Source organism: Fundulus heteroclitus, chromosome 14 (genome assembly GCF_011125445.2).
Source record: "Fundulus heteroclitus isolate FHET01 chromosome 14, MU-UCD_Fhet_4.1, whole genome shotgun sequence".
Classification (NCBI taxonomy): Eukaryota; Metazoa; Chordata; class Actinopteri; order Cyprinodontiformes; family Fundulidae; genus Fundulus; species Fundulus heteroclitus.
In genome coordinates this window covers 5,021,594-5,046,717 of record NC_046374.1, presented here as the reverse complement: position 1 = coordinate 5,046,717, position 25,124 = coordinate 5,021,594, and the positions used below count along the sequence as shown (strand labels likewise).

The 25,124-nt window shown below is 43.2% G+C and overlaps 1 protein-coding gene across 1 annotated transcript in view; it reads left to right on the top strand.

Annotated features, from left to right (window-relative positions):
* The window catches only part of lrch4 (leucine-rich repeats and calponin homology (CH) domain containing 4), a 59,988-nt gene extending 36,600 nt beyond the window's left edge, over nt 1-23,388 (top strand). Inside the window, 17 exon segments of the mRNA XM_036146114.1 lie at nt 3,787-3,916; nt 4,663-4,768; nt 5,388-5,637; nt 7,422-7,518; nt 7,949-8,060; nt 8,191-8,255; nt 8,852-8,901; nt 14,131-14,283; nt 14,524-14,592; nt 14,758-14,812; nt 14,915-14,978; nt 17,182-17,283; nt 17,398-17,495; nt 22,215-22,238; nt 22,240-22,353; nt 22,499-22,576; nt 22,815-23,388. Of these exon segments, the coding sequence (XP_036002007.1) occupies nt 3,787-3,916; nt 4,663-4,768; nt 5,388-5,637; nt 7,422-7,518; nt 7,949-8,060; nt 8,191-8,255; nt 8,852-8,901; nt 14,131-14,283; nt 14,524-14,592; nt 14,758-14,812; nt 14,915-14,978; nt 17,182-17,283; nt 17,398-17,495; nt 22,215-22,238; nt 22,240-22,353; nt 22,499-22,576; nt 22,815-23,054 (1,807 nt within the window). The 3' untranslated portion in view covers nt 23,055-23,388.
* The last annotated feature ends 1,736 nt before the right edge of the window (nt 23,389-25,124 follow it).

The window sequence follows — 25,124 nt, the reverse complement described above, 5'->3', positions numbered from 1 at the left end:
CAGTCCGGCTCCCAAGTCACCATGTAGTTCTGTGCGTTTAAGTTAGTGTTTGTCCTGAAATGTTTTGTTCATTGTTTGGTGTTTATTGAAATCGTCACCTGACCTGGTCTGGTGACATGAGCAGACTGCTACTCGTGTCGCCGTTTAGAAAGCCCAAGGACAGAAAATATTGGCGAAAACTGAAAATGAGTGCATACATGGAAGCACTCCTAGCAGGAAGGTGCTCATTGTAACACAAGAAACAAGAAAGATGCGCTGGTAACAAATACACCTCATAAATTTGCCAAATCGTAAAACCAAACGGTGTAACTAAGTTGTATAGGTGAAAATGTGTTGACTTTATCGCCGTATTAATTGATATACACCAGCTACTGATAATTGGTGTCTTGGTTTAGTGGCTGCTTGCTAGTTTAGCTTTTTATTTGAAAACATGAAATATTAGGCAAGCCCAAAAAAGGGAAGTAGTTAGCTGTTAAATCCGTTGTATCCTGGGATCAAACCTTGCTTTTTACATGGGCTATCCCGAACAGGATCCCAAACAAAACTTAAGTCGAAGTGCTCGCAAAGGGGGCGGAGCCAAGCAGAGCCGGGCCAATCGGAGCTCTAGCAAAGAAGCTCTATTTGGATTCTTCTTCAGAGTCGGTACAATCCTCATGTGTACACTAGAAGCTCTTTAGCTTTCATATAATTGGTGACATACAGGATGCCTACAAGCTCAAGAGCTTTAAATGCAGTAAAATAATGGGCTAACATGGCTTCATTCATCAGTATTTAGGGATCTGTATTGAAATCGAATCGGTGGAGCTCCTAACTCCCCTGGCAAGGATGTTTCAGATGCTGCACTCTGTTTGTCTTTACTTTTTTTTTAACAGGAAATAATATTTTGTTCCAACTGGAGTTCCTGCAAGATATTCAAGATGCTGCTCCAACATAGGTTAACCTTGTTAAAAAAGCTCTTAGACTGTTCTGACAACATTTCACCAAAACCACACACTTGTTTCTGAAACCAAATCTGATCTGACTCAGACAGCATGCTCCACTCATATTTCTGTTTAGAGCAGTGTACTGACGTGCTACGCCAATGTTAGCATGTTTACTCTGTTTTGGTCAAATGTAGACATGATTTGGCATACAACATTTTTCAACCTGGCTCCAGTTTTATTTTTTGTTCAAGTCGTGCTCTTAAAAATAGGCTGTGATACCTAAAAAGCAGCTCGGCCAAGGCGCTGCTACGCAGCTTCCTGGGTGCGGCTGACATAAACAGCAGCAGCACGTTTGGAGCAGAGTTTCATCAGAGCTTCTGAAAATTAACTGTGTGGATCAGATATCCCTGCAATTTTCTCCGACAGTCTCAACTTGGCTCTGTCTGATTAGCGGGTAACGGGTTGAGTCCAAAGTCATGACCTAAAGCCCTGAAAATGAACACATTAGAACCTTGTTAAAAACGAGAAGTAATACTGGAAAAGCTATTGAGTCCAATAAGCACTTATGAAACATCCTCCTCACCACAAAAGCAAACTTGCTGATCAGTCTTCATAGACTCTGAACTTGGGTTACACAATACAGCACAAATTAATTTAGGGCTGGACCATATAGAAAAAAAAGCATATCAGTAAAATAGAAATCATATTGATCGATATTGATAAATATCAACAAATTCAAAACAGATGTTTTAAGTGCAGCCCTGACCATTTAATGCTGTTGGTTAGTGATCCATTTTGAATTAAAGAACACACAAACACTGAAATCAAACTTAACCCTTTATTCAACCAACTCTTTACCAAAACTGAAAGTTTTACCAAAAGAAAAAAAGAATGTGTGCTCTCTGAACTCTTTGAAGGGGGCGGGGCTTGGTGACAAAGGGTTCCTGGGTCTGTGTTTGTGATTGGAAGGATGTTATGACTGTAATAATAACCTACATGGCTAAAATGCAGAAGGAAGCAAAACTGGTATTCGATTGAACTTTTCATTGACCCTTTTTTTCTATCATCGATATAGTTCTATCGATCAACATATATGCTGGTATTGAATTATTGTCCAGCCCTAAATTTATTATCATTGCAATATCAGTGTGCACAATACCAATGTGGCAAAGGACTGCTTGAAAGGGTGTCGCTGCAGTAGAGACCCACACCCATTATAGTGCCATAGATGTGGGAGGACACGTTAAAAAGGAAGGGACTGAGGGAAATAGGGATTCACTGCTGACTATACTCCCGTAGCACTTTTTTAACAATAATATCGCCATCACATGACTTTTGTAATTTAGTGAAGTCCTACAGCAGGAGAATTCCTTGCTGAACTCAACCAAATATATCCCTGTCTTCTAGAAGTTTTGAACTAATTCAACTTTATTTGATGATGGTCACCATTAATTTAAGCATAAAACTCCCAGCAGGAAGCCTGTCTTGCTAACATGTGAATGCGCATCAAAATAAACCGGAATTTGATTTTGCATCTGCATCTCTAAATAGTCTTTCATGCAAATCCATGTTCAGTTCCAGTTGTTTCCCAGTCGTTTTTTTTTTTTTTTTTCCTAACCAACAGTTTACTCAGGCCTTACTTACACAACGTTTAGATGAAGTGACGACAGTAGATGTTTTTGCTGACGACGACCCAATTTGAAAACGGGTTCCAGAGTGTAATGATTTGAACTAGTTCTGGTCTCTGTTGTTGTGTGAACAGGAAAAATTTTAATTTTCTTTTAGGGAATCCCTGGATCACGCACAATATGACATAAATCTATAGCAATTAATGCTCACAAGATAATGGCTGCCTGTAGTTTATTGGCTGCCTGGAGATTATGGCTGCCTGGAGACGTTTATTGTGGCGGCTTTTCAGGCAGAACTGTTTGTACGCATCCACATTGAGTTTCAAAGAACATAGCAGACTAGTGGTGGGTCAAGGCAATTACACAGTTTTCACATCCCTACTGTTTCCGTGTGAACGGAGATTGGAATTAGAACGTTGTCAGGTAAATGCGTTCACAGAACAGAAAGAAAATGCTTTTTTTTAAAATGGATCTTTGTTGTTTAATCAGGGCCTTACTAGGACAAAACTGAAGTAGCAATGATGAGCTGTATGTACTCATCCCAGGCTGCAGCAAAACTGTACACTGCATCAGTTAGTTTGGGGAAAACAAAGTTGTTCTTTAGTAGTTTAAATGGAAGACGTGGATGACTAGACTTGAACCTGTACTGCAAGAGACTGCATCAAACTAAGATATGATAAGCCAAATTTCAACTTAAACCATTCTCACACGTTTCTAGTTTAATCTAAACATTCTGTTTTACCCAACAATTTCAGGCTTTCTGGAGAAGCTCCAAAATAGGAAGATTTCCTTAGAGTTTCGTTTATTGTTTATAGTGCCAGTAAATTGAGAGTGTTTTCCAATGTTTGGTACACCACCCAACTTCAGTGAGAGTTCTCACTCCTCCACACTATGATTTTACTGTTGCTAGGAGACTAAAACCCCCCTCCAGATGGCTGTAATACAGGCAGCATAAGTCAGCTCAACTAGGCTGTATGACAGAAATATCCAGCTTCTAAAGTAGCTGCCTTTTAGCTCGAGCTCCATGAGGAAAAACTCCTAAAGTAACTCAGATGTTGCCACATTTCACAATGTTTTTGTTAATTTTTTTTTAATTTTCCTAAAGCAAACATGTTTAAATGATTAGCTTGACCTTTGAAATGTAATCTCCCTGCTTCCAGGGCCCAGGCGAGGATATCTCTTGGGTGAAATCACTCTTTGGCCGCAGGTTTTCATGTGTGTGCTTGTCTCCACAGTCGGAATCTCCTGTCCAGTTTGCCTGCGTCCGTGTTTCAGCTTCCCCTCCTGCGAGTGCTTATCGTCAGCAACAACAAGCTGTCTTCACTGCCCTCATCCATCTACTCACTCACACACCTCCGACAGCTGGTACGACTCACGGGTTTTTAGCATCGCCGCCTCCTGCTCACTCCTACTGATTCTCACGTAAAGATCAGATGATCTGCATGTGAATGACGGGTCCTTAAAGCTGGTGGCCTATTTTTTCTAAGTTTTCTATGTTTTAGTGATTGATCACAGCCACATTTTGATCACACATATTATCATTAATATGCTGATTTTATTGAATTTCTTTCAGTAATTAAATGCAGGTAAATTCCTACACAGTGATGTAAAACACAAGATTCAGTTTCTCAGAAAACCTAAGTCACATGAGACAAAAAAAAAAAAGCTTTATTACAGAAATGTGGACTTTGATGGCAGCCGTTGGCTCATCTTCAGTGTTAACCGCCCATAGATTCTCTGTGAGCTTCAGCTCAGGCCAGTTTGCTAGCCAATCAGGTACAGTAATATCACGGCCTTTAAAGATGGTGTCGGTAAATTTGGCAGTGTGGGCAGGTACCTGAATTGGATCCAGTGGTCAGCTAGCTTCTTTATCCATGTGGCTTTGTTACGTAGCGTTTTGGTGAGCGTTTAGTGGACACCTGCCAAGTCAGCAATTTTCCCAGTGATTTTATTGGCCATAAAATGGCTGGAACAGAATATTTCTGTATGTAGTATAATCAGCCATTGGTCTTATGTAACAATCGAGCATTTTGATTTGAATTACTGAAACAAATTGAGTTGTTAATGACGTTTTGATTTGTTGTGATGCTTCTGTATCGTTTCCCTCTCAGGATGTCAGCTGTAACGAGCTGCAGAGTTTACCAGCAGAACTGGGTCAACTGGAGAGTCTGAGAGACTTAAACCTGAGGAGGAACCAGCTCACCACTTTGCCTGAAGGTAGACACACACACACACACACACACACACACACACACACACACACAAACAACTAGCCACAAGACAAACCCCATAACGGGTTGAGAGAGCGTGATGCTGAAGGTCTGTACATGGATCTTAACAGACCTCTCGTCTGTGCGGCCAAACGGGTCAGTCCATGTTGTCTCGTCTGACCATAAAACTTCTCTCCAGGAAGCATTTAGAAATGCATTTCAAATTTTAAGCTGTGTTCATTTTGAAGCAGGGGCGTGTTTCTTGATTGAGACCCTCTCTCCACAACTTGGTGATTATACTGCATGTCAGTAGCTTACTGCACTTTGAAATGAAGGTTCTGTTGATCTACTTCAAATTTAATGAAGTTCTAATGGGCCGTGTGCAGTTAAGGTCCTGCAAGGATAAAAAGGAGATGTGTTTTTACAGTAAGCTGGACCAACTTACAGCAGTATGAAGTTGCTGAGGTGACTCAAGCGGAACAAATGATTCACTAACAGATGATGATCTCAGGTTTTAGATTTAGTGCCAAGATGGAACCTAATCCTGCATCTGAAGTACTGAAAGAGAAAGACGAATAAAGATCCTGACACCCAACTGAAATGTTCCTTCTCTGAATCTCATCTAGAAATATCCGAACTTCCACTCGTCCGACTCGATGTGTCCTGCAACCGAATTTCCCACGTGCCTCTGTGTTACCGTCACCTCAGACATCTGCAGACCATCTCACTGGACAGCAATCCTTTGCAAATGCCGCCTGCACAGATCTGCTCCAAAGGCAAATATCACATCTTCAAGTACCTGAACATGGAGGCGTGTAAAGGCCACGAGGAGCTGGAGAAGCACCTGAGCCTGAGGCCGACGGGATTTAAAAGCTGGTGAGGGTGAAATAAAATAACATTTTCCAACAGGGGAAGAGATTGTGACTTAAAACTAAACTTAGAATTCATTTTGTTTAGCTTTATAGTTAAGCCCATCTGCTTAGGATTCACACTTTTTCACATTGTGTCATATTACAACTAAAACCTTCATAGATTTTTATTAGGATTTTGTGTGTCTGGAACATGGTTAAGGATGGGAACCAACAAGACCTGTGGTTTTACAGATCAAACTCTGCAGTGTGTGAAATGTGTTTGAATCTGATATCGCCGATTCAGAATTTTGTAGAACCGTGTTTTGCTACAGTTAGTCCACTGAGATATTTCTCTGGTACTACATCTAGAAACTGAAGGTTTTGCACGTTTTTCCTTGCAGAATAGTTTAAGCTCTGTCAGTTTGGATGGAGAGCATCGGTGAACATCTGTTTTCAAGTCTTGCCACAGATTCACTGCTGGGTTTGGGTCTGGATTTTGAGCAGGACACATTAATAGGCTTTGATCTAAAGCTTTCCGTCACAGTTCTGGCTGGATATTTAGGGTGGCTGGAAGGTGAACCTCCACCCCAGTCTCAAGTCGTCTACATCCGTATTATAGGAAGAGTTTGGGATGAATGTATGATGCAGCTGTCCTGGGCTCCATTCCCGACCCTGGGTCATTTCCTGCATGTCCTCCCCCTCTTTCTGACCTTCTTCCTGTCAAGCTGCTACTAGTGACACTAAATCTTTTTAAAAAGCGCTTTAAGGTAGTTATGTAAAATAATAGAGCTGTGAAGACATTTGCAAGGACCCCTGTTACTATGGTGATCTAGACAGTTGACACAGCTTTGTGACAGCAAAAACTTGGACATCAAGACATTTCTTCCCATATTTATCCTTCATTTATCATTTAGTGTCCTTGAAATCCCAGCTAGTATTTCAGTTTCCATGTAACCTTTTACCTCAACAAGCCTACAATCATGAAACAAAGAACTAGCTCTAATTTAAAAATCAAACTATGTCCAGTCTCCTTGCTACCTTGAGAGCCAACAGCTCTTCTCACCAGTTAGAGTTGGCAGCACATGCTGAAGCTACAGATGCTGCACATATGTTTTCAGTGGATACTGAGCTCTATGTGTACAACTTTAGCACATTAGTCCTACCTTTGCAAGAAGCCAGCTGCCTTCAGCTTAATGCTAAGCTAGGCTAACCTCAGGAATCTCTGAGCATCATAAACAGGCCAGAGATTCCTGATCTCTTTTTCTGAGACAAACCGTACCAGCTTACGTCCAACAAACTGGAAAACGGTTTGTGAAACAGCTTTTAAAACTTAAAGCACTCACATCAGACTAAGGACAGCAAAAGTCAAATAGAAACGTTGGGGGGTTTGCACATCATGGATCACAGAAATTAGATGTGGAATATGTGTGTTAAGCTGAACTAGAAAGAAGGTGAGTAGAGTCAGTGACATAGAAGTACCTCAATAGATGAGTTGAGAGAGTTGGAAAAATTCAGCAGAAGTAGAGTTGATTAAAATATTTGCAAAGTTGGATGAATCACTTTTAGCTGCTTCCTGAAGCTGAAATTATGGAGCAGAAACTAAAGAACCTTGGACAGAGATAAGAGCGAAGGAAGGGAGGAACTCTGACTGAGACAGAGAGAGTGACGCAATGTTGCTCTGAAAGAGAAATAGCATGTCTTGTTCTCCTTTTTAACGACTATCAGAGAAGCTGTGTGAGCACACCTTAGTCTTGTCATGTTGTGCACTTTTAATGTGCTCTACCGCTTCGTCTCCATTTCTCCCTGCAGCCTGTCTGACCAGGAGCTGTTCCCAAGTCAGTTTGGTGGCCTGGACTCCGGTTTTAATAGCGTGGACAGTGGCAGCAAAAGATGGTCTGGGAACGAGGTACAACTGCTATATTATATATATCTATGTCTGGAATACTGAAAAGATCTGTCTGTCATAAAGCTTGACTATATATATATATATATATATATATATATATATATATATATATATATATATATATATATATATATATATATATATATATATATAAAAAGTTTTAATTAGACCCATTTTATTCAAAGAGGAGGAGAATTAAGAACAAACATTCAACAAGCATGACATAACATGCATGTTGAATGTTCATGCTGCCAAGGGCGGTTTAACCAACTGTTTTAACATCAACATCTGGCTCTGCATCGACGCCTTTTCAAACCTTGTTGACAACCAGATATTGTTCTGATTTGTCATTTTCTGAATGACAGTATTGCTCCAAACTGCGCTTGTTATTAAGCTGAAATAAGTGATTCTGGGTTCCTGATCTGTTCAGTCAGCAGATGACTTCTCAGAGCGTTCTCTTCAGATGGCTGAGCTCAACAGGGACCAAAGAAACCTTGAGGAGGAGGATGAAGAAGAGGATGGGTCCCTGGAGGCCAACAATGGTGGGGAAACTCTCACTTAATATCCCTACTAAAACATTGTATCTTGTATCCTATACATTGTAGCATGTATAGCTGACCAAAGATTGTAGGAAAGTTAGCTTCTAGACTTTATTTGTTCTGCTTCTCTCAGTGAATGGAGCAGCTGAGCCGGTCAACTTCATCAGCAGTGTGACAGAGGAGGCAGAGAAGATCAGGGTACATCAACCTACTCCTCCACTCATCATACCTCCTTCGGTACACTCCTACACACTCTTATCATTCGTTGATGTTTGACATGTTGGACCTGTTCCACCATCCAGTGCCTGGTTTAGCAGCAGTCTGAAGCACTCATTGGGAGATAAACTGCTACCATCCACTTTCAGGGTTTCTACTCGCTGTGGAAAATTATGGGAAAAGAAAACAAGAGCATGGACAAATATTAGTATTTCAAAATGTCGTCGCCTATACCAAGGTCTAAATCTGTCGTGCCTCCTTCCTTGTTTTCTACTCCACTTTCCTTGTGTCATTACCTTCTTTTTGTCTGTGGGTTCTTCATTCTCTACGTATCTAAAGTCCACCTGCCGTAGAACAATTTTTTAAATCTTTTTTTTTTTTTTTAGTAAAGTCATATTTTAAGTTGAATGGACACAGATTTGGGAGCTCGAGGGAGTTGAGTTTGTCTGGGATTTGAAGCTGAAAATGTGTAGGAAGCCTGCACTTGGCTGGACTAAAATGAACAGGCAAATTTGTAGAAAAAAAAAAAGAACCTCCTCTGTTGTCATGTTTACTCAGTAAAGTCTCTGAATTTTCAGGAGCAGGAGACATCTTCATCATCCCAAAGCCAAGACACAACAACATGCAGGTGAGTCTTTGAAAACATGCTGATGGGCTTTTACAAAACACTCCTAGTGCTGAACATTGCAGAAGCCTGTATGGTGGCGCTCAGCAGCCAGTGAGGGGTCAGACTCAGCCAAGTCTCCCCTGATCACCTCTGACCAATGAGCAGCAGCTATACGTCAATACTGAAGGGTTTTCCTGATCCTTAAATGTGGAAACTCCCACCTTTTTGGACATACACAAATGTGATAATACACATAAAGCTAGTCTTTCTCTAAAGAGAGGAATGTGGTACAGCACGCATAGTGTGGGATGTCACGCCCTCGCAGGTCCAAGCTGAACTCACCTCTAATCATACCTTTAAGTGAGGAATAATGTTGGGCTGCACCCAACCCATATATATATATACATCGCTGTCACCGTTATTCCTGAGTTCAGCACCACCGTTCACAGAACCCAGGTTCATACATGGTGGCAAACAAGGGTTGGTTATCTGTATAACATCATGTTCCCTTTGACATGATTCACCCTCTACAGTGCATGTAGAATGAGACATATATACATCCTCTGTAGAGCCTCTGTCAAACATCCTTCAGTCCAGATTTTAACGCAGGCCACTCCCTCTTTTTGGAACAACAAAACCACCTTTGCTTGTTGCTGACGGTGGGAACACGTGTCCCTCTTGCCTATGGCAGATGTGGGTCTCACATCAGTCCTGGGGATTATGCTGCGCTTCTGTTCTGTCTGCTTCGCCTTTGCTCAAACTTTGCCTGAATGCCGTCGAGTCCATCTGCAGACATTTGTGGATCCAGTATCTGCAGCCATGTGTCACTGTGCAACCATGGTTGCTCAGCCAGCAGGAGCCACAGAGTGTATGTGTAACGTGGTTAAGAGAGCCATGAGTGGACTCTCTGGAGGAGAGTTGGCACCAAGCTCAGCCAGACACATGGCTTGATACATCTAAAGCATCGTCACAGTTTAGGTCCCAGACTGTGGTGGCTGGCACTCTTTTTAAGCCTGAGCCGTGGAAATCTGCAGTCTCTTAACTGAGATGGAAGTGTTGTGGGACCGTTTGCACTATGGTTGTAGGAGGGGACCAGCTTTCTCTGCACCTTCCAAACCCAGCCTGATCTCTCCACACAAAGACCAGAGAGGCTTGCTGCCAGACATTTGCGCCCCCAACACATTTTCAAGTTTTACCTACCAGTCAAAGGTAAAGCATTGAAACTGGTGACAGAAGCACATGCCTCAGGCTCAGTCAGTGTTGTCGTTGCACGGACAATACCCAGGCAGAAACGCCATGCCTTATCCTGGTCCTTCTCATCAAGTGAGAAGCTGAAGCCCCTGCTTGGGGCAGTTTCATTTGCTTTGCTGTAAGACCCCCTAGTCAGCAGGCCGAAATTGAGCTAACTCTAATCCTGTGGAAAGACTAGCAACAACTAGTTGGTCTGTGTGACAGGTGTTCTCAGGGAGGCGAAGAGGAGGAGAACTGAAGAATAACAGTGATTATGATCTATATTTGGGTGAGATGGGGCCCAACATCTTTAGCCACACATTATTTGCCTAAAGGCTTAATTATAGACCAGGACATGCGAGGGCATTTCATCCCATTCTACATGTGTTGTACCGAGTGACGGGCCTGAAAGGAAACATCTCTATTGCGCTTTTTCTGAGTTTCCTAAAAGGTTAGGAAAATATTGTTAGATATATAAAAAGGGATAATCTCATAATCATGCACAACTACTACTTCTACTAAGGAATTTGCTCAATTTTTTTGCTGCCAATTGGTTATTTTTACATGTTGAATTACAATAGTTGTAATTGAACATGTTACAATAGTAATTACAAAGTTGACATAAATCAGTTTGGATGTGTTATAATCCTAAAAGAGAAATATATATTTCAAAGCTCCTATCAAAGATGTAGCCGTGTTTGCCCTATCTGCTGGATATTAGTTCATTTATTTCATGGAAGGGTGCGTTGTAGTAGGAGGAGGAAAAATGATGTTAAAACCAAATAACTGGCTACACACTGGGCCCATAACAGGAAGACGGGTTTTTTCACCGTTTCTGTGTGGTTTGCTTGTTTCACGGACTCCTTCAGCAGACATGTAGATAGCTGGGAAGACTCATTCTGAACTTCTCATCACACTTCTTTACTTCATGGTCTGTCAACTAGATAAAAAAAAGTTTCTATTACATCCTGAACCCTTAAGAAGTGCTTCATTACAATCCAGTGTTCGAAGCACCAGAGCCGTCATTTGCTTAATCAACATTTAATGAGACGCTGTCTTATATTTACCATTCCCACATTTCAAGCCTGGCTAACAACAGGGAGAGGTGTCAGCATATTGACTTACCCTGAATGCGCTGCAGACAAGAAACACAGCAGCCGACAGAGGCACTGATCAGAGTAATGTGGTCCATTTCTAAGTTCTGGTTTTTGGAGCTTTGACTCGTCAATGTGGATTTTACCCAGCTCCAAGCAGAGCTGGGAGCTTCTTGTTTTGGAGCTTTAATATAAAGAGATTTAAGAGCCATAAAACTATTTCTGTCAAGCCAACCTGCTGCAAGTGTCATCCATTATTTTTTTAAGAGGCGAGGTCACTTCTGCCGGCTGTGTGTGAGGGAGCAGTCACTGTAAAATTTGGCTTATACTATTGAAACAATGAGTATGGAGCTGACATTTTAAACCATGTTTAACCCTGAACACCAGTCCCTGTGTTTATTCCTGAGAAAATGTAGTTCTTTACTTTAACCTGAGATTTTCAAATATGTTTCCATATCCAGCATGTCCCACAACAGATGGGTTGATGGCTCATTTGCTGTGATACATCCAGCTTTCCTCTAATGTGCTGAAAGGGTCGCTCTCGCTCGCTCTCTTGCAGCCTGACTGACCTGCAGACGTGTCGTCACATGTTGTAAAAGAACAGCTACGCTCAGCTAGCTGATGAAGCTGCAAATCACTTGATTCCTCTGTCAACCATCCTGTCTGCTGTATAAGCAGGATACAGTAAAAATGCACAGAGTAGCAAAATGGTTGTGTTTTTAATATCACATTTAGATGCAGGTGTCTAAATGTGAATGGGGAAAAAAAATAGGGGAAAAAGGTGGCAAACGGCCTCCAGAAAACCCCATGGAAGCACCTGTACAGATCTGGACGCATTCTGCATCCCGTTCTACCATCAGACCTAACTGCTTAAAAAAATGAACCTGAATTAGTTGTAAATATAATCCACTGAGAAAATGGGACACTGTGAAGTCTTTTGGATGAAATAGAGTTTGGTAGTTTAGTTTTGGAGCCAAGAGAAGCAGAGGTTTCTGTCAGCTAACGGAGACATTACATGGCAGTGATTCCATCTGGTGTTTAAATCCTGATTCTTCCTTCAGCCCTGTATGTCAAAGACGTCAGATCCATTCATTTAGCTGTGATGATGCTCAGTCTCCTCACAAACCTGTCGGCACCTCATGAATAAGACCCACGCTGCCAGGCTTTTAGTGCCTTAAATGTTTGACTTTAATTAGCTGAATCCCACCTATGCTGAGCTTCCTGATGGCTCCCTGTCCACTATTCAGACTGGGTCAGCGGGCTGTCACTGTGCTCCTGCTGAGCGAGGACGAGCTAAGCATCCTGCAGCTTGAACTAACGGATGTTCCACATTTTGGCCTCCAACACTTCCTCTGGGACTTCTAAAAATAGGACGACGGAGCCTGGAACAGACGTTCCAAGCATTTCTGAACTGGCTTCCACTGTGGAACAAGGCTGTAGTTTTTGGAGGTAACCCAGAGTCTGCTGGTCTGAAATCATGACGGTGAATAAAAGGTTTAATCTTGACCTATGAAAGTATTTGTGATGAGAACACATGGAGAAGTAGGTCAGCTTGGAGTTCAGGTTGTTATTGGGGAGGTCAAAGTTCACCTTTCTCATTTTTACCAAAAAAGGCACTAATGTCTTGTTTCAAATCATGTGGTTTAAGGACATTGTGCCTTACAAAGGTATTAACACTCTTAGACTTTTTTACATTTTACATAATTACTAACCTCAATGCGTTATATAAGGATTTGATGTTGACTATCACTAAGTTGTGCAAAATTGTGAAATGGAAGGAAAATCACATATAAGTATTCAATATTTTTTACAAAGACAAGTCTAAAAAGTTAGGTGAGCATTCTTATTCAGTCCCTTTACTCTGATTGGCCTAAAGAAATTCAGTGTACCTACAGAAGTTACATAACCAGTAAATAGTCTACCTGTGTGTAATTAAACCTGAGAATAACTGCAGCTGGTCTGATTCTGGCCTCAGGGGTTTGTTAGAGAACAAACAGCATCATGAAGACCAAGGAACCCAGCAGACAGGTCTTGGAGAATGTTGTGGAGAGGTTTAAAGCAGGGTTAGGTTCTACAATAATCTCCCAAGCTTTGAACATCTCCCAGAGCTCTGTTCAATCCATCATCTGAACACCTGTAGACCTTCCAGGACATGAACGTCCACCTGAACTGACAGGCTGGGGGAGCGTTGATCAGAGAAGCAGCCAAGAGGCCAATTGTTACCGGCAGAGCTGTCAAGATCTACTGCTGTGCATGTAGAAGAAGGCTATCTGGCCTAGATGTAAAATGTTTTGTGTAAATGACATGAACGTTCACAAGACAGAACACAGGGTCTCTGTGGTGGCAGCATCATGCTGTGGAGAAGCTTTTCTTCAGCAGGGACTAGGAAGCTGGTCAGAGTTGATGGGAAGATGGAGCTAAATCTAGGATAACCTGTTTAAGGCTGCAGAAGTCCTGAGACTGGGGGAGGTTCACCCTCCAGCAGGACAACCACCCTGAGCATACAGCCAGGGACATTATGGATTGGTTTAGATCAAAGCATACCCATGTGTTAGAATGGCCTAGTCAAAGTATTAACCAAAATATATTTGTAGTTTGTAGTGACAAAGCAAGGAAAAGCTCACTGGGTTTGAGTACTTTCACCCGGTACTGTACAGTATATACCAGCTGGTTATTACACAGGGGAAACAATAACTTCTGTCTTCATCAACAAACTGTAAAAAGAGCTGCAATTAAGTGGGAATGGTTGATTTTAAAAGCAGGGGTGTAGATTTTCCACAGGATTACACCGATTAGACCTGAAAATTCGACCCCAGAAACGGTTTGACTAAAAGAAGACGGGAGCGCTGTGACTGGAGCTTTCTGTTAGTAGGACCTGAGCCAAATGAGCGCCCCTCTCCTCTCCTCTTCATCTTCTCACACCCAGATCCAGTCCCCAAATTGAGGGCAACTCTTATTCTTCGGTGTCATCGTCCCCCATGTCGCCCTCCAGCCCCACTCTGGAGGAGCGGAAGAGGCCCGGCACCCTGTTCATCTGGCAGGAGAGAGAACGGCTACATCAGCAGAGGGAGAAGGCCAGGTAGGCACTCTTTAGCTCATTAACAATGTAGAAACTGTGGGACTGAAAGGTTTTGATGCAGCCCAGAATGTTGTTAGAGCAGATAAAGAAATGAGGCCAAACATGCAGCACACCCTGCAGCACATGTAGCTGTGCTGCAGTATTCCTGGCTTTGCAGTCGCCGTCTGCAGCTTTTTTTGCTCTGTCTCCACTGCTCCCATTTATCTGTGCACGCTCAATGCAAAACTCTTTGTTTTGCAGTTTGCTGAAGTCATCCGCTAAATCTGGAAGTCATGTGGCCTCAGCACCACAGACAGGAAGCAGCTCATGGTGGGTTGATTCTGAACAGCAAAGGAGCTGAGCAGCGCTGCGGTGGTAGTTAGTTCTACTCCCGGTAGTTCTTCAGTTCCTGTCAAAATAAGATGGTAGAAAGCAGGAGGGGGTGGGAATTTGTTTTTTTACTTAGAATTAAGTTCGGTGTATGTCTCCCTCTAGTGGCGGCTCACCAGAGAATGGAAACACCCACTCTGGCCTGCGTCAGAGATGTGCGGTAAGTACCATGGTTCCTAGTAAGGAGAGACCAGGAGGTTGAGGAGAATAAAATAGCTGTTGCTCTGATACTACTGAACCCTTTCTATGTTTGTGCTTTTAGAGTGCTGAGCAGATGAGCACAGTGTCACCCTCGGTCCTCCTGCAGCGCTCCAGCAGCAGAACAGGTACGGCTGGGTTCCAGTGACCAGCGCCTGCTGGATGTGAAGGAACCTGACAGCAGATTCCTCACGACTACTTTTTAGCTGTAGGACTCAAAGACACTATAGGTTCAGTGGTTCCACCTGTAGTGGGAGCAGGTCGATCAGGATAAATGTGTCTGCTGCTTTAGCTCCACACACTGAGGACACGGAGGATGCAGCTATAACACATTAATACAACAAGCTTTAACAATCTTTTCTTCATCTTCATGTAAAGCAACAAATGGTGCCTGCTCTTTTTGGAAGCATGTTATTGCAGCTTCTGGCATCTCGGGTTTCGAGTATAGGCAGTGTTCTAGAAGTTCACTCGTAACACAAACTAGTCCTGAGCTGACAAAGGTTAGAACTGAATCATTTCATCTTCATAGATCACAAGCTATACTTCTGAACTCAGTTCTCCTTCCTTACACAAACCTGTTCTAGCTGTCAGAAAGCCAAATGAGTCTGATGGAAAATGAGCTCATTAGGGTTATGGTTTTATTGTGGCCTCTTTAAAGCACTGCCTGGTATTCTAACTATATTAATGTTAATGTTGTTCAGAGAGCAAAGTTAGACATGACAGAACATATTTTGGTGCAGCTTTGTCCCTCTGCTCAATTCTGCTGTATTTTCCTGCTTCCTGTAAAACTTCCTGCTGCAGGCCTCCATTCACTATGAAAAGAAAAATGCAGCTAAAACACTCTGTTATCAGTTTGTTTGTTAGGGCATCTGCTACGATTACGTTTAAGGGGAGGAAACGGATGTACATCATCAATAATGTGTGTAACGGCCAGTCTAGCCTAGCTCCAGGTAGCAGTGATTCATTTCTCCGCTCAGGAGCTGAAGTTTGTAATAAAGTAATCTTCATTTAGCTGAATGAAGATTAGTGATGCGTGGTGAAAACCACTCACAAACAAAGCTCATCATAGGTCTGGTCAGATATTTGTAAGAAAAGATACCTGGGGGCAAAAACGAGTGGCTGAAAAACATATTTGAAAGTTGAACTGAGTTACCCTCTAGCTTTTTGTCGGTTCAAATGGAAAACAACTGCAACTCGTTTTTATCTAATCTAGAATATGCTTACTGTGCATATCCGCGTTAAGGCATCAGGTTTAAAACCCCCCCTGATGTTTTACTAACATGAAGACTGTGATTAGTCAGAGAACAGTTAAGTGCCACGTAGCAGTGATAATGCAGAGGGTTTTTTTTTTTTTTTTCTTTCTTAACCAGCCACCGGACTCAACACATTTCAGCTCCCAACAGCTTAAACTACACGGCTCAAAAAAACAAACATTAAAGGAGCTTTTTGAAAACACGTCAGATCTCAATTTATAGAAGGATGCCACATCATTTAATAAAAGTGATCAACCCACAGAGGGCGTAAACCAAAGTCACAGATAAAGTGAAGCTGAAGAACAGTGCAGCAGCTCCTAATGGTCCTCGGTAGTTTGGCCCCCGCAGGCTTTACGCATGCCTGATGCCGTCAGCTCATGCTCCTTATGACATGAATGATGTGTATCTCCTGCCAGATCCTGGCTGGTGCAACCTTATGGCATCAGATGGACCTAAACATGACGTCCCACAGATCTATTAGATTTAGGTCAGAGGAGCAAGGACAGTCGGTGATATCACTCCCTTCATCCTCCTGGGATCTCCTCCAGGTCTGGAGACTTTTGGCTACGGCACGTTTTGATGAGGCATCCTGGTGGAGCTGGACTGCCTGTGCAACCTCAGTAGGGTCCAGGTTATCTCTTCATGGTACCAGTGGTGACTCTGACCCGGCACAAATATTGACAGAATCACACTGCTCCTTGATGTCAGGGCTTGGTCTACTAAAACCTATATTAGCTGAACAGATGTTTATTCAGGCTGATGGATTCAACGTTCTCTAATATCCGTATAGAATCTGAAGGTTTGTGGCATTTACATAGCGTCCGATGTAGCACCGTCAACAGGTGCCACAGTTTAAAAGAAAACGTGTCAAGTTTCTAGAGCTGCTTACAGAGGACATGGTGTTTAACCGGGGCATATCGAGACGTTTTTAAAGATCTAAATGAAAACAAAAGTAAGAGAAGAACAAATGTCACTATTCAGCCCTTAAACCGAGTGTAGAAAATGTGTAACAGATCAAGTGATAGTCTTGAAATGCTGACAAACACTTGTGTAATACTGACCTAAGTGTTTGCAACAGATGTGCCGTCCTCTCCGAAGGCGTCATCTCCTCCCGGTCAGGCTCAGAGGCCCAACAGTTTCCTGTTTCGCACCTCGTCACGGAGCAACGTCAAACCCGCAGGTAAACACACACACACACACACACACACACACACACACACACACACACACACACACGTTCCAGCTGCGCTCCCTGCTGCAGCCTCAGTAAACTCAGCTTGCTTCACCTTGACAGGGGCCAGCTTCACTCTGGGTGATTCTGGCAGGAGTGAATCTCGCACCACTCTGCGTTCGCCGAAAGAGGAGAGAAGAGACATCACTGAACTTCGCAAGGTAGTACCAGTTCTACTGTTTTGGAATGTGTTCGTCGCACACAGATGGCTTGTTGTAGATTTCATCATGGCTGTGCGTACAAGCCGGGCCAACATGAGATTCTCACAGCATGAACACTGTGATGGGGATGTCCCCATTCCTGATGCTACCCAATATTGCTCCACTTCATTTATCATAGAGTGCCATCCCTCACGCAGGGCTTGGACTCTGACTATTGTCTGCTCCACTTCAGTCCAACCTACAAGCAGAAGCTGAAAACATGTCATTACAATCCTTTATGGCTCAGTTTGCCAGATTGGAGCAAAGTTTCAGGGCCTCCTTGCCATGCAGCAGGCACACACACACACAGAGCCTGGCTGCAACCTGACAGCCTGCTGCAGAGCATGAAAGTTGATGATGATAAACTTTATTGTCCCAAAGGAAATTTGTCATGAGGACAGACTCTGGTTGCTGCACAGTCCAAACCATGGCCGTAACATTACATTCACAAAAAAAAGAAACAAAACAACCCTTCTAAAATAAATCCATAAAAGAAGCATGTCAGTTTAGTTTACAGTTGTAGAGAACATTGCCTACTTCCACATTTTTCTGTATGATGCTGTTTATTGCTTCAATAGAAAGCGGAACAAATGAATTGTTATAGCGGTTCAGTCTACAAGCGGGGACTGTAAGACGTCCACCTGAAGGAGGAAACTGATGCTCTGAATGAAGAATGTGAGCGTGGTCTGAGACGATTTTCTGGGCCTGTCTGGTTATTGTTTCATTAAAGTTGATCTGAAGTGAGGGGTGGAGCTTGACTCCCATCAACTTTATAGCTGCAAGTTGCAGCTAGCTCAGCGACCATGATGCAAGAATAAAATGCTACGATCCCCCTGCCAGATTTGGAAACATACTCCTGACGTCAACAACAAGCAGCAGACTGTCAGCCTTATAACCAAGCTGATGCCCACTGAGAAACTAGAGAAGCCTGCTGTCATAGATGGAGTGCACTGTTCTCTGTCTGACACCTCAAGGATCTCATTAGGCCTTTAATTTGGGGGACAAGTCCAATGACCTCAAAAAACGTATTTTCCAAAATAATATGGGGCTGCACAGTGGTGCAGTGGGTAGCACTGTTGCCTTGCAGCAAGAAGGTTTGTCCTTGATTTGAGCAGGTAAATAAGATGATTTGCCAGTGGAATAAGATTGTTGCATTTAAAATAGGAACAATTCATCTCCATCTTATTTCAAGTGCAGGATGTCTAATTATCTTATTTTAGGGGTCAAAATACTCATTCCATTGGCAGATCATCTTATTTACCTGCTCAAATCAAGGACAAATACATTAACTTTAACAACATTTTACATCTTTTTAGATCTGTTTTTGCAGTGTAGGGAGTTGAGATTCAGAATTTTCTTTAACTGACAGGGTGGATGGGTTCGATCTGTAGTTTTACTGGACTTTACAGGGCATCCTGGGACCCCCTGCTGCTAAGAACGATTTCTGACTCAGAAATAAAAAGGCAAGGATGAAACAGACCCCAGGAACTTGGGTGCCGATTTCTCTGTTGAACTATGATCTCAGTTATCATGAAAGTGTTGACGTCCAGATTAGCGAAGCATGTAGCTGCTATAACTCATCCTGACCAAACAGCCACACATTCTTTCTGCAATGTGTGTAAAATTGTTGATGCTTTATATACAGATCCTGCTGTTGGAGCATCCTCTCATTGGATGTCCACAAAGCATCCAACATGATAAAACGGGCCCTTAGGATACTGTAGGCCCACCCACATCCACCATACTTATACATGGACACAAATCTAAATCAGCATTCCCAGAGTGTGGAGCTTGTCGAGGTGATCCTTTGTCTCCATTGCTTTCCATTTAGCTTTGGAGCGCCGGGCGGTGGGACCCAAACATTTAGGAGTTGGAATGGAGAGTCATGTAACCATGCCGACCCCCCCCCCCCCCCCTTCTTACCCTGTCTGGATGAGCCATAGGTTTCCATCTATGCTCTCCTACAACATATAAACTGTTTAGTTTATCTGACTATAGAATAAAGTGGGAAATGCAGACATTTGCCACTAGTGGCCACTCTAACACAAGACTTCCTAAACACTTTTACTGTTAGGCACATATTCAGTTACATAGCAAAAAACAAAGGTCACTTTAAGGCCTGTATTTCTTTTTCATTAGATCATTTCTCCTGATAAAAAACTCAAACAACTTTGATGCTCTTCAACCCTTCTCTCTTTCTTTTGACTTTAATATCTAGTCACTTATGTGTATAATGTCAAATTTTTCTCAGCCCTGACTTTCTTGTTTGCCAAGCCACTCCTGTCTTGGATCTCCCTGGGTTCCATCAGTCAAAGTGGAGAATCTGGGCTGGCTCGCCAAATGCTGTGGGAAATAAGGAGACTGAATTCCCCAGTTACTTATTGAAGGAGGAAACGGTGATTCCATCAAGTTCCAGCCTTTTACTGAGAACCAGAGCAGAGACAAAGTAATCACACCCCTGGCTAGACCGCAGCCTGCCAGCCTGTCTGCTCTCCAGCTCCGGTCCCTCTCTGAATCTGCCTCTATCCTTCTCACACTCCGTTATGACGGCTGACCAGAGCAGACGTAGCACATCTCAAACCCAAACATTTACAGTCTCACGCAGAAAATACGCAAGCGTTAACCTTGTTTTTAACCAGCGCAGTGTAGTCGTCTTCTCCCTGAACACAGCTGCTTACATGTTTCGAAGGAGATGGGTCAGAGGTGATTTTAATCACACTTTGTCACACTTTGTGAAAGCTGTAGAGAATTGAGGGCTTGTATTGATAGCTTGAAGGTTCTGCTTTTTTCTAGGTTTGGATGACTGAATGCTCCAAAGATGGAGTGTCTGCCAAAGCTGGTGTATTTTTTTTTTTTTTCCAAATGCACCTTCATTTCTACCTGCATTTCTACCTTGTTCAAAAAGCTTGACTTCATCATACGTCTATCTGAGGTTACAAACCCCACAGAATGATTCATCTCTACAAACCAGCCAAGAAAGGAGTGTGTCCCAGTTTTAAAACATTGTTACTGGCCTGCTGACGTGAGAGCTCCACTTACTGGAAACAGAGGTTCCTCCAGTGCTGCTTCAGGTGACCCCCACTAAGCCCACAGATGGAGGTTTCTGACAGCATGAATGTCCCCCATTCTGGCCCGTTGGCAGCAGATAAGCTACCCAACCTCCGTTTTACCCTGAAAGATTGTCTGCCCCCTCTCAGTCAGATCAGAAAGGTTTCTAGAGTCCCTGATATCCAGTCCCATTCGCCACAGTCGCACATTTAGACCAGGACACCAGGATAGGTGTTTGGAGGAAGAAAGCCATTTCTGCTTTTCAGTCTTCTACACTGACGTTCATTTCCCATGAATTTTACAATAATGTAGCACGCGCTACACCTGGGGAAATTTCCACCTATTTGAATCTAAGTCCTCTTCTCCATGCTCTTTGTCAACATTTACAATCTTCTCCAGATTCCAAATGTTTAGTTTCTACTTTTAATAACCTTTTCAGCGTTTCAGTTCATCCCCAACATGACCAGCCGGGTCATGAGACCTGGGCTCAGGGGTCCCAGATGTCTTTGGGATGAAGCAATTTCACGAGTCTAGTTCTGCTCTGACAGTACCCGGTACCAACTTGTAGAATTCAAAGTCAGGCATAGTGTGCGTTGCTCTAAAGTAGAACTGAAGTGCACCTTCCCCTCTGGATGCTCTGTGCGGGACAAGTGGCATTCCACTCAGGGGTCTCTGGCTAGCTTATTTTGGTTTTCCTCAGTGTTGACTGAATTCTGGACTGGAGATGTTCAAATGTTTTCTAGATGATAACATCACTCCAGAACCACGTTCTGGGATTATTTGACTCCTCAGAGTCACGTCAGTCCAGATGGCTGTGCATCTTGGTGATGGCAAAGAAACTCATCCTACTGACAGCCCAACCAATAAAATCATTATAATGGAGCAAACGTGGTACCCAGGAAATATCTGGGATGATGAGGGGTCCACTGCATCATCGGACCTCCTACTGTTGTTACAGGTTGCAGACAGTTCTCTTTAGGCTGGTAGCTGGTGCGTTTGTTGTCCTCGGTTTTATTTTGTCTGCTTGTGCTTGTCTTAAAAATGCAAAGTAAATATGTAAAAAAATTAAATTATCATAACATAACAAACATGGGTTAATGTTAGGATGCTAGTTTCATTATTCACCAGTCAGTTTCTTTTAAAATGGATCATTTAAAATTTAAGAATAAAATTCAGATTCAGTCACAAGTAAAGAGCTGAAACTAAAACTCATAAAGTCAACAGATGTACACATTCTGACGGTCCTTAGCAAAATTTCATTTAACTACAAAAAACTAATTAAAACAAGCTCATGTTAATTAGTCAGGCCATCGTGTTCAATTTATTGGAAGTAAAGACCAACGTAGGATCAACCGGCAGTGTGCAGCAACAGGTGGGGGATGGACGTTCACCATGTCTGCTCCAGCTGCAGAACGTTTTCATTGCTCTGACCCGTTCTCTGGCTCCTCAGTAAAAGGTCCTGGGAAGGGAGGAGCACGTTTGGAATCCTTCCTAAACCTTGGTGCACATTTATAGTGGAAACTGGCCCAGGCCTGGTGGACCTTTCTACCTCAGTCCTGTATAAGGAATTAAATGGTTCCTTTTCCACTAATCCTGCTGTAATGTGAACATGGAGCCTAACTCTGTCCTCAGATTTTGGAGTCTCGACTGAAGATCCACTCTGCCAGAGGACCTGGGTGAGGCTCTGTCCAACGGGACCGTCCTCTGCCAGCTGGTCAACCAGATCCGACCGCGCTCTGTGTCAATCATCCACATTCCCTCCCCTGCAGTGGTGAGTGGAGCAGAATGGAGCCCTGATCAGCGTTTTATTGCTTCCATGGAAAATCGCACATCACACTGAAACTCTTCTAAAGAGACTGGAAGCTTTCAGACGTGTGATCATGTCTCTGACATTAGATGTTCTGTTTTCTTTTCAGCCAAAGCTGAGCTCAGCAAAGTCTCGACTTAACGTTGAAAACTTCATCACTGCCTGTCGCAAGCTGGGAGTCCCTGAGGTAAAAAGCCAGTCCTGATCTGGGATTTTATGTTCCTGAAACAGAGTCAGAGTCAGAGAGGAGGATGTATGTGCTGACAGCCAAACTGTCACCGTATGCGTGTACGTTCTCAGGTTTGGACTGACACCGAACGCATTTTCAGACGTTCCCGTCAGTCCTCCCCTGACTGCTTTCTTCAGTGTGCACCGTTGTTTTGTCCTGGTTCTAACCATGTTCTTCCTCCCGTGTGTGTGTCCAGCCTGAGATATGTGTGTGTTCTGATGTGCGTCTGTGCAAGCTGCCTGCTGTGCTGCGCTGTGTGACGGCCTTGCTGGCCGCGGAGCCCGAGGAGGAGCGCCGCTCTCACCCCGCGTCGCCTGCGTCTTCGCCGTCCTCCTCCTCCTCCTCCTCCTCCTCGCTGCTGTCGGCAGACTTCCTGTTCTTTTACTGTTCCGTCATGGCGCTTCTCTACGTCGTCTACTGCTATCTGCTCACCTAAAGCAGCTGCACAGGCCCCTTCCAGACCCCGAGCGTGAGCCGCTCTACGAAAGCGCCCAGCTGTGGTTGAAACAATGTGAACAGTGTGTTGAGGACACACTGGGACTGTAGAGCAGGCGGCCGAGGCTCTCAGCTGCCAGGCTGGACTGTGGAGGCATAAAGAAACACAGACTGATGGTATGAGAGAGGACGGACGGACGGGGAGATGCCTTAACCTGATATAGCTTTGATTGTGGAAAGCACAGCATGTTTGGAGAGGTGGGAGGTGTGTCTGAAACGGAGCTGCTTGGTGGCACAGAGTGTGGCTCTGGCTGAGAACGGTAGAACCATAGCGTGTAAAAGCATAGCGGCTTTTACGGATGGTTGGAGTATAGTTTATGTTCAGCTAATATGTCTGCGTCCATCAGCAAGTCTACATGCGCTTCATTTCTGTTAGGATGGTTATTAAAACAGCTGAGGTCCAGGTAGAGGTCCCACTGGAGCCCTGATTTTTTTTTTTTTTTTATCATTATTATTCTGCCTTATGAGAGGCAAAAGTGTCTTAGATGTTTATTTGAATTCTATTTGAAAGCAGGGCTAGACTTAAGGTCGTTTCCTTTTCTTTGGTGCAATAGTGATAAAACCCACTGCTGAGCCACTACATTTACCCGTCCACCTAAACGACTTGGAACAAATACCCAGACGAGGATCAATTAGTTGCACCTCTGGAAGAAATGTGGAAAGCCATTAGAATAAATGCCTCTTTTATTGCAGTAGTATAATCTGAATTGGATCATTTTAGAAAACTCCAACTTTTAATTTGATCATACTTGAGCATCTTTTTATTTATGTTTTCAGCAGAAAAAGCAGCAGGTTGTATCCCTGCTGGTAGTACTTTGTACAGCCCCTAATGTCCCAGGACAGAATGAAGAGATGCTTCAGAGTTGCATACCCTCTTCCTGTCAGAGGATTTAGGTCTAGGTGCTGATGTACCCATGGAAGAAGGTTGATTTTGTGTGTGCTGGACCATTTCTGGTGGTTAGGTTTTTGATCTTTGTCCAGTTGAAATAACAACCGATTTTCTTTCTTTAGGTTGACTCTACTGGGTTTTTTCTATTTTAAATGTTCTATTATTTCAAATAGCTTATGATGGCATGCACTAGCAAGGATCCCAGGGCTTTTGGAATACAAACAGACCCAGAGCCTCACAGGTGCTCCACCATGCTTAACAGCTTGCCTGTGGCAGATTTCCACATTTATCTTTGGTTTCCCAGCAGATCCAGCTGGACTGTTTGTTCATGAAAAGGTCTATCCTAGCATCATCGGACCAAAGCTCACCGTTCTGGTTAAAGTCCCAGGAGAGTTCAGCAAACTCTACAAGTTTCTGTTTGAGAGTAATGCCAGAAAAAAAGCCTTTCCTGTCCAACCAGTTGGTCTCTAGATGCATCTAATGGTTGCTATAGAGACATGGTGACTCCCAGAAGCCACTGTGTGCAGCAGTTCTCTAACGGGGCGCTTTGGAGAAGTTTTTACCTCCATCGCCATCCTGCTCACTGTGTGGTGATGAGATAAATATGGCTCCTCAGCCAGCCTGGCGACTGGTGGCTAAAAGCAAGGCACCTATGTGTCACATCATATTCATACCCCAAGGAAACAAAGTCCTGGCTTACAAATCAGAAGTTGTTAGACACTCTCATCTCTCAGGGATGGATAAATTAAAAGTTTTAGTTGCATTTATTTAAAAAGGCCAATAACTGTGCCGTCTGTGATTTTTGTTAAGGACAATTATTAACAAGGGAGTTTTCTACCAGCTGAATTTAAAGGGTTAAATTTGCTACATTTTATGTGGGAGATTATGCTGCTGCAATAAAAGTTGTATTTCTTTTAGCACGTTTTACACATCGGGCCAAACAAATTTGTCAAGTACTTATTGATTGAGCAGATTGTTGCAGCTGCATCCTGAACATTGTGAAAAAGGTCCCAGTTTTTCTTCTGACTTGACAGGTCGACTATGCACTCATTTTCCCCTGCAGAAAAACATTAAAACATTGACCTTATTTTAAAGAAGGGAGTTATGCTGTTTGTGACTTAC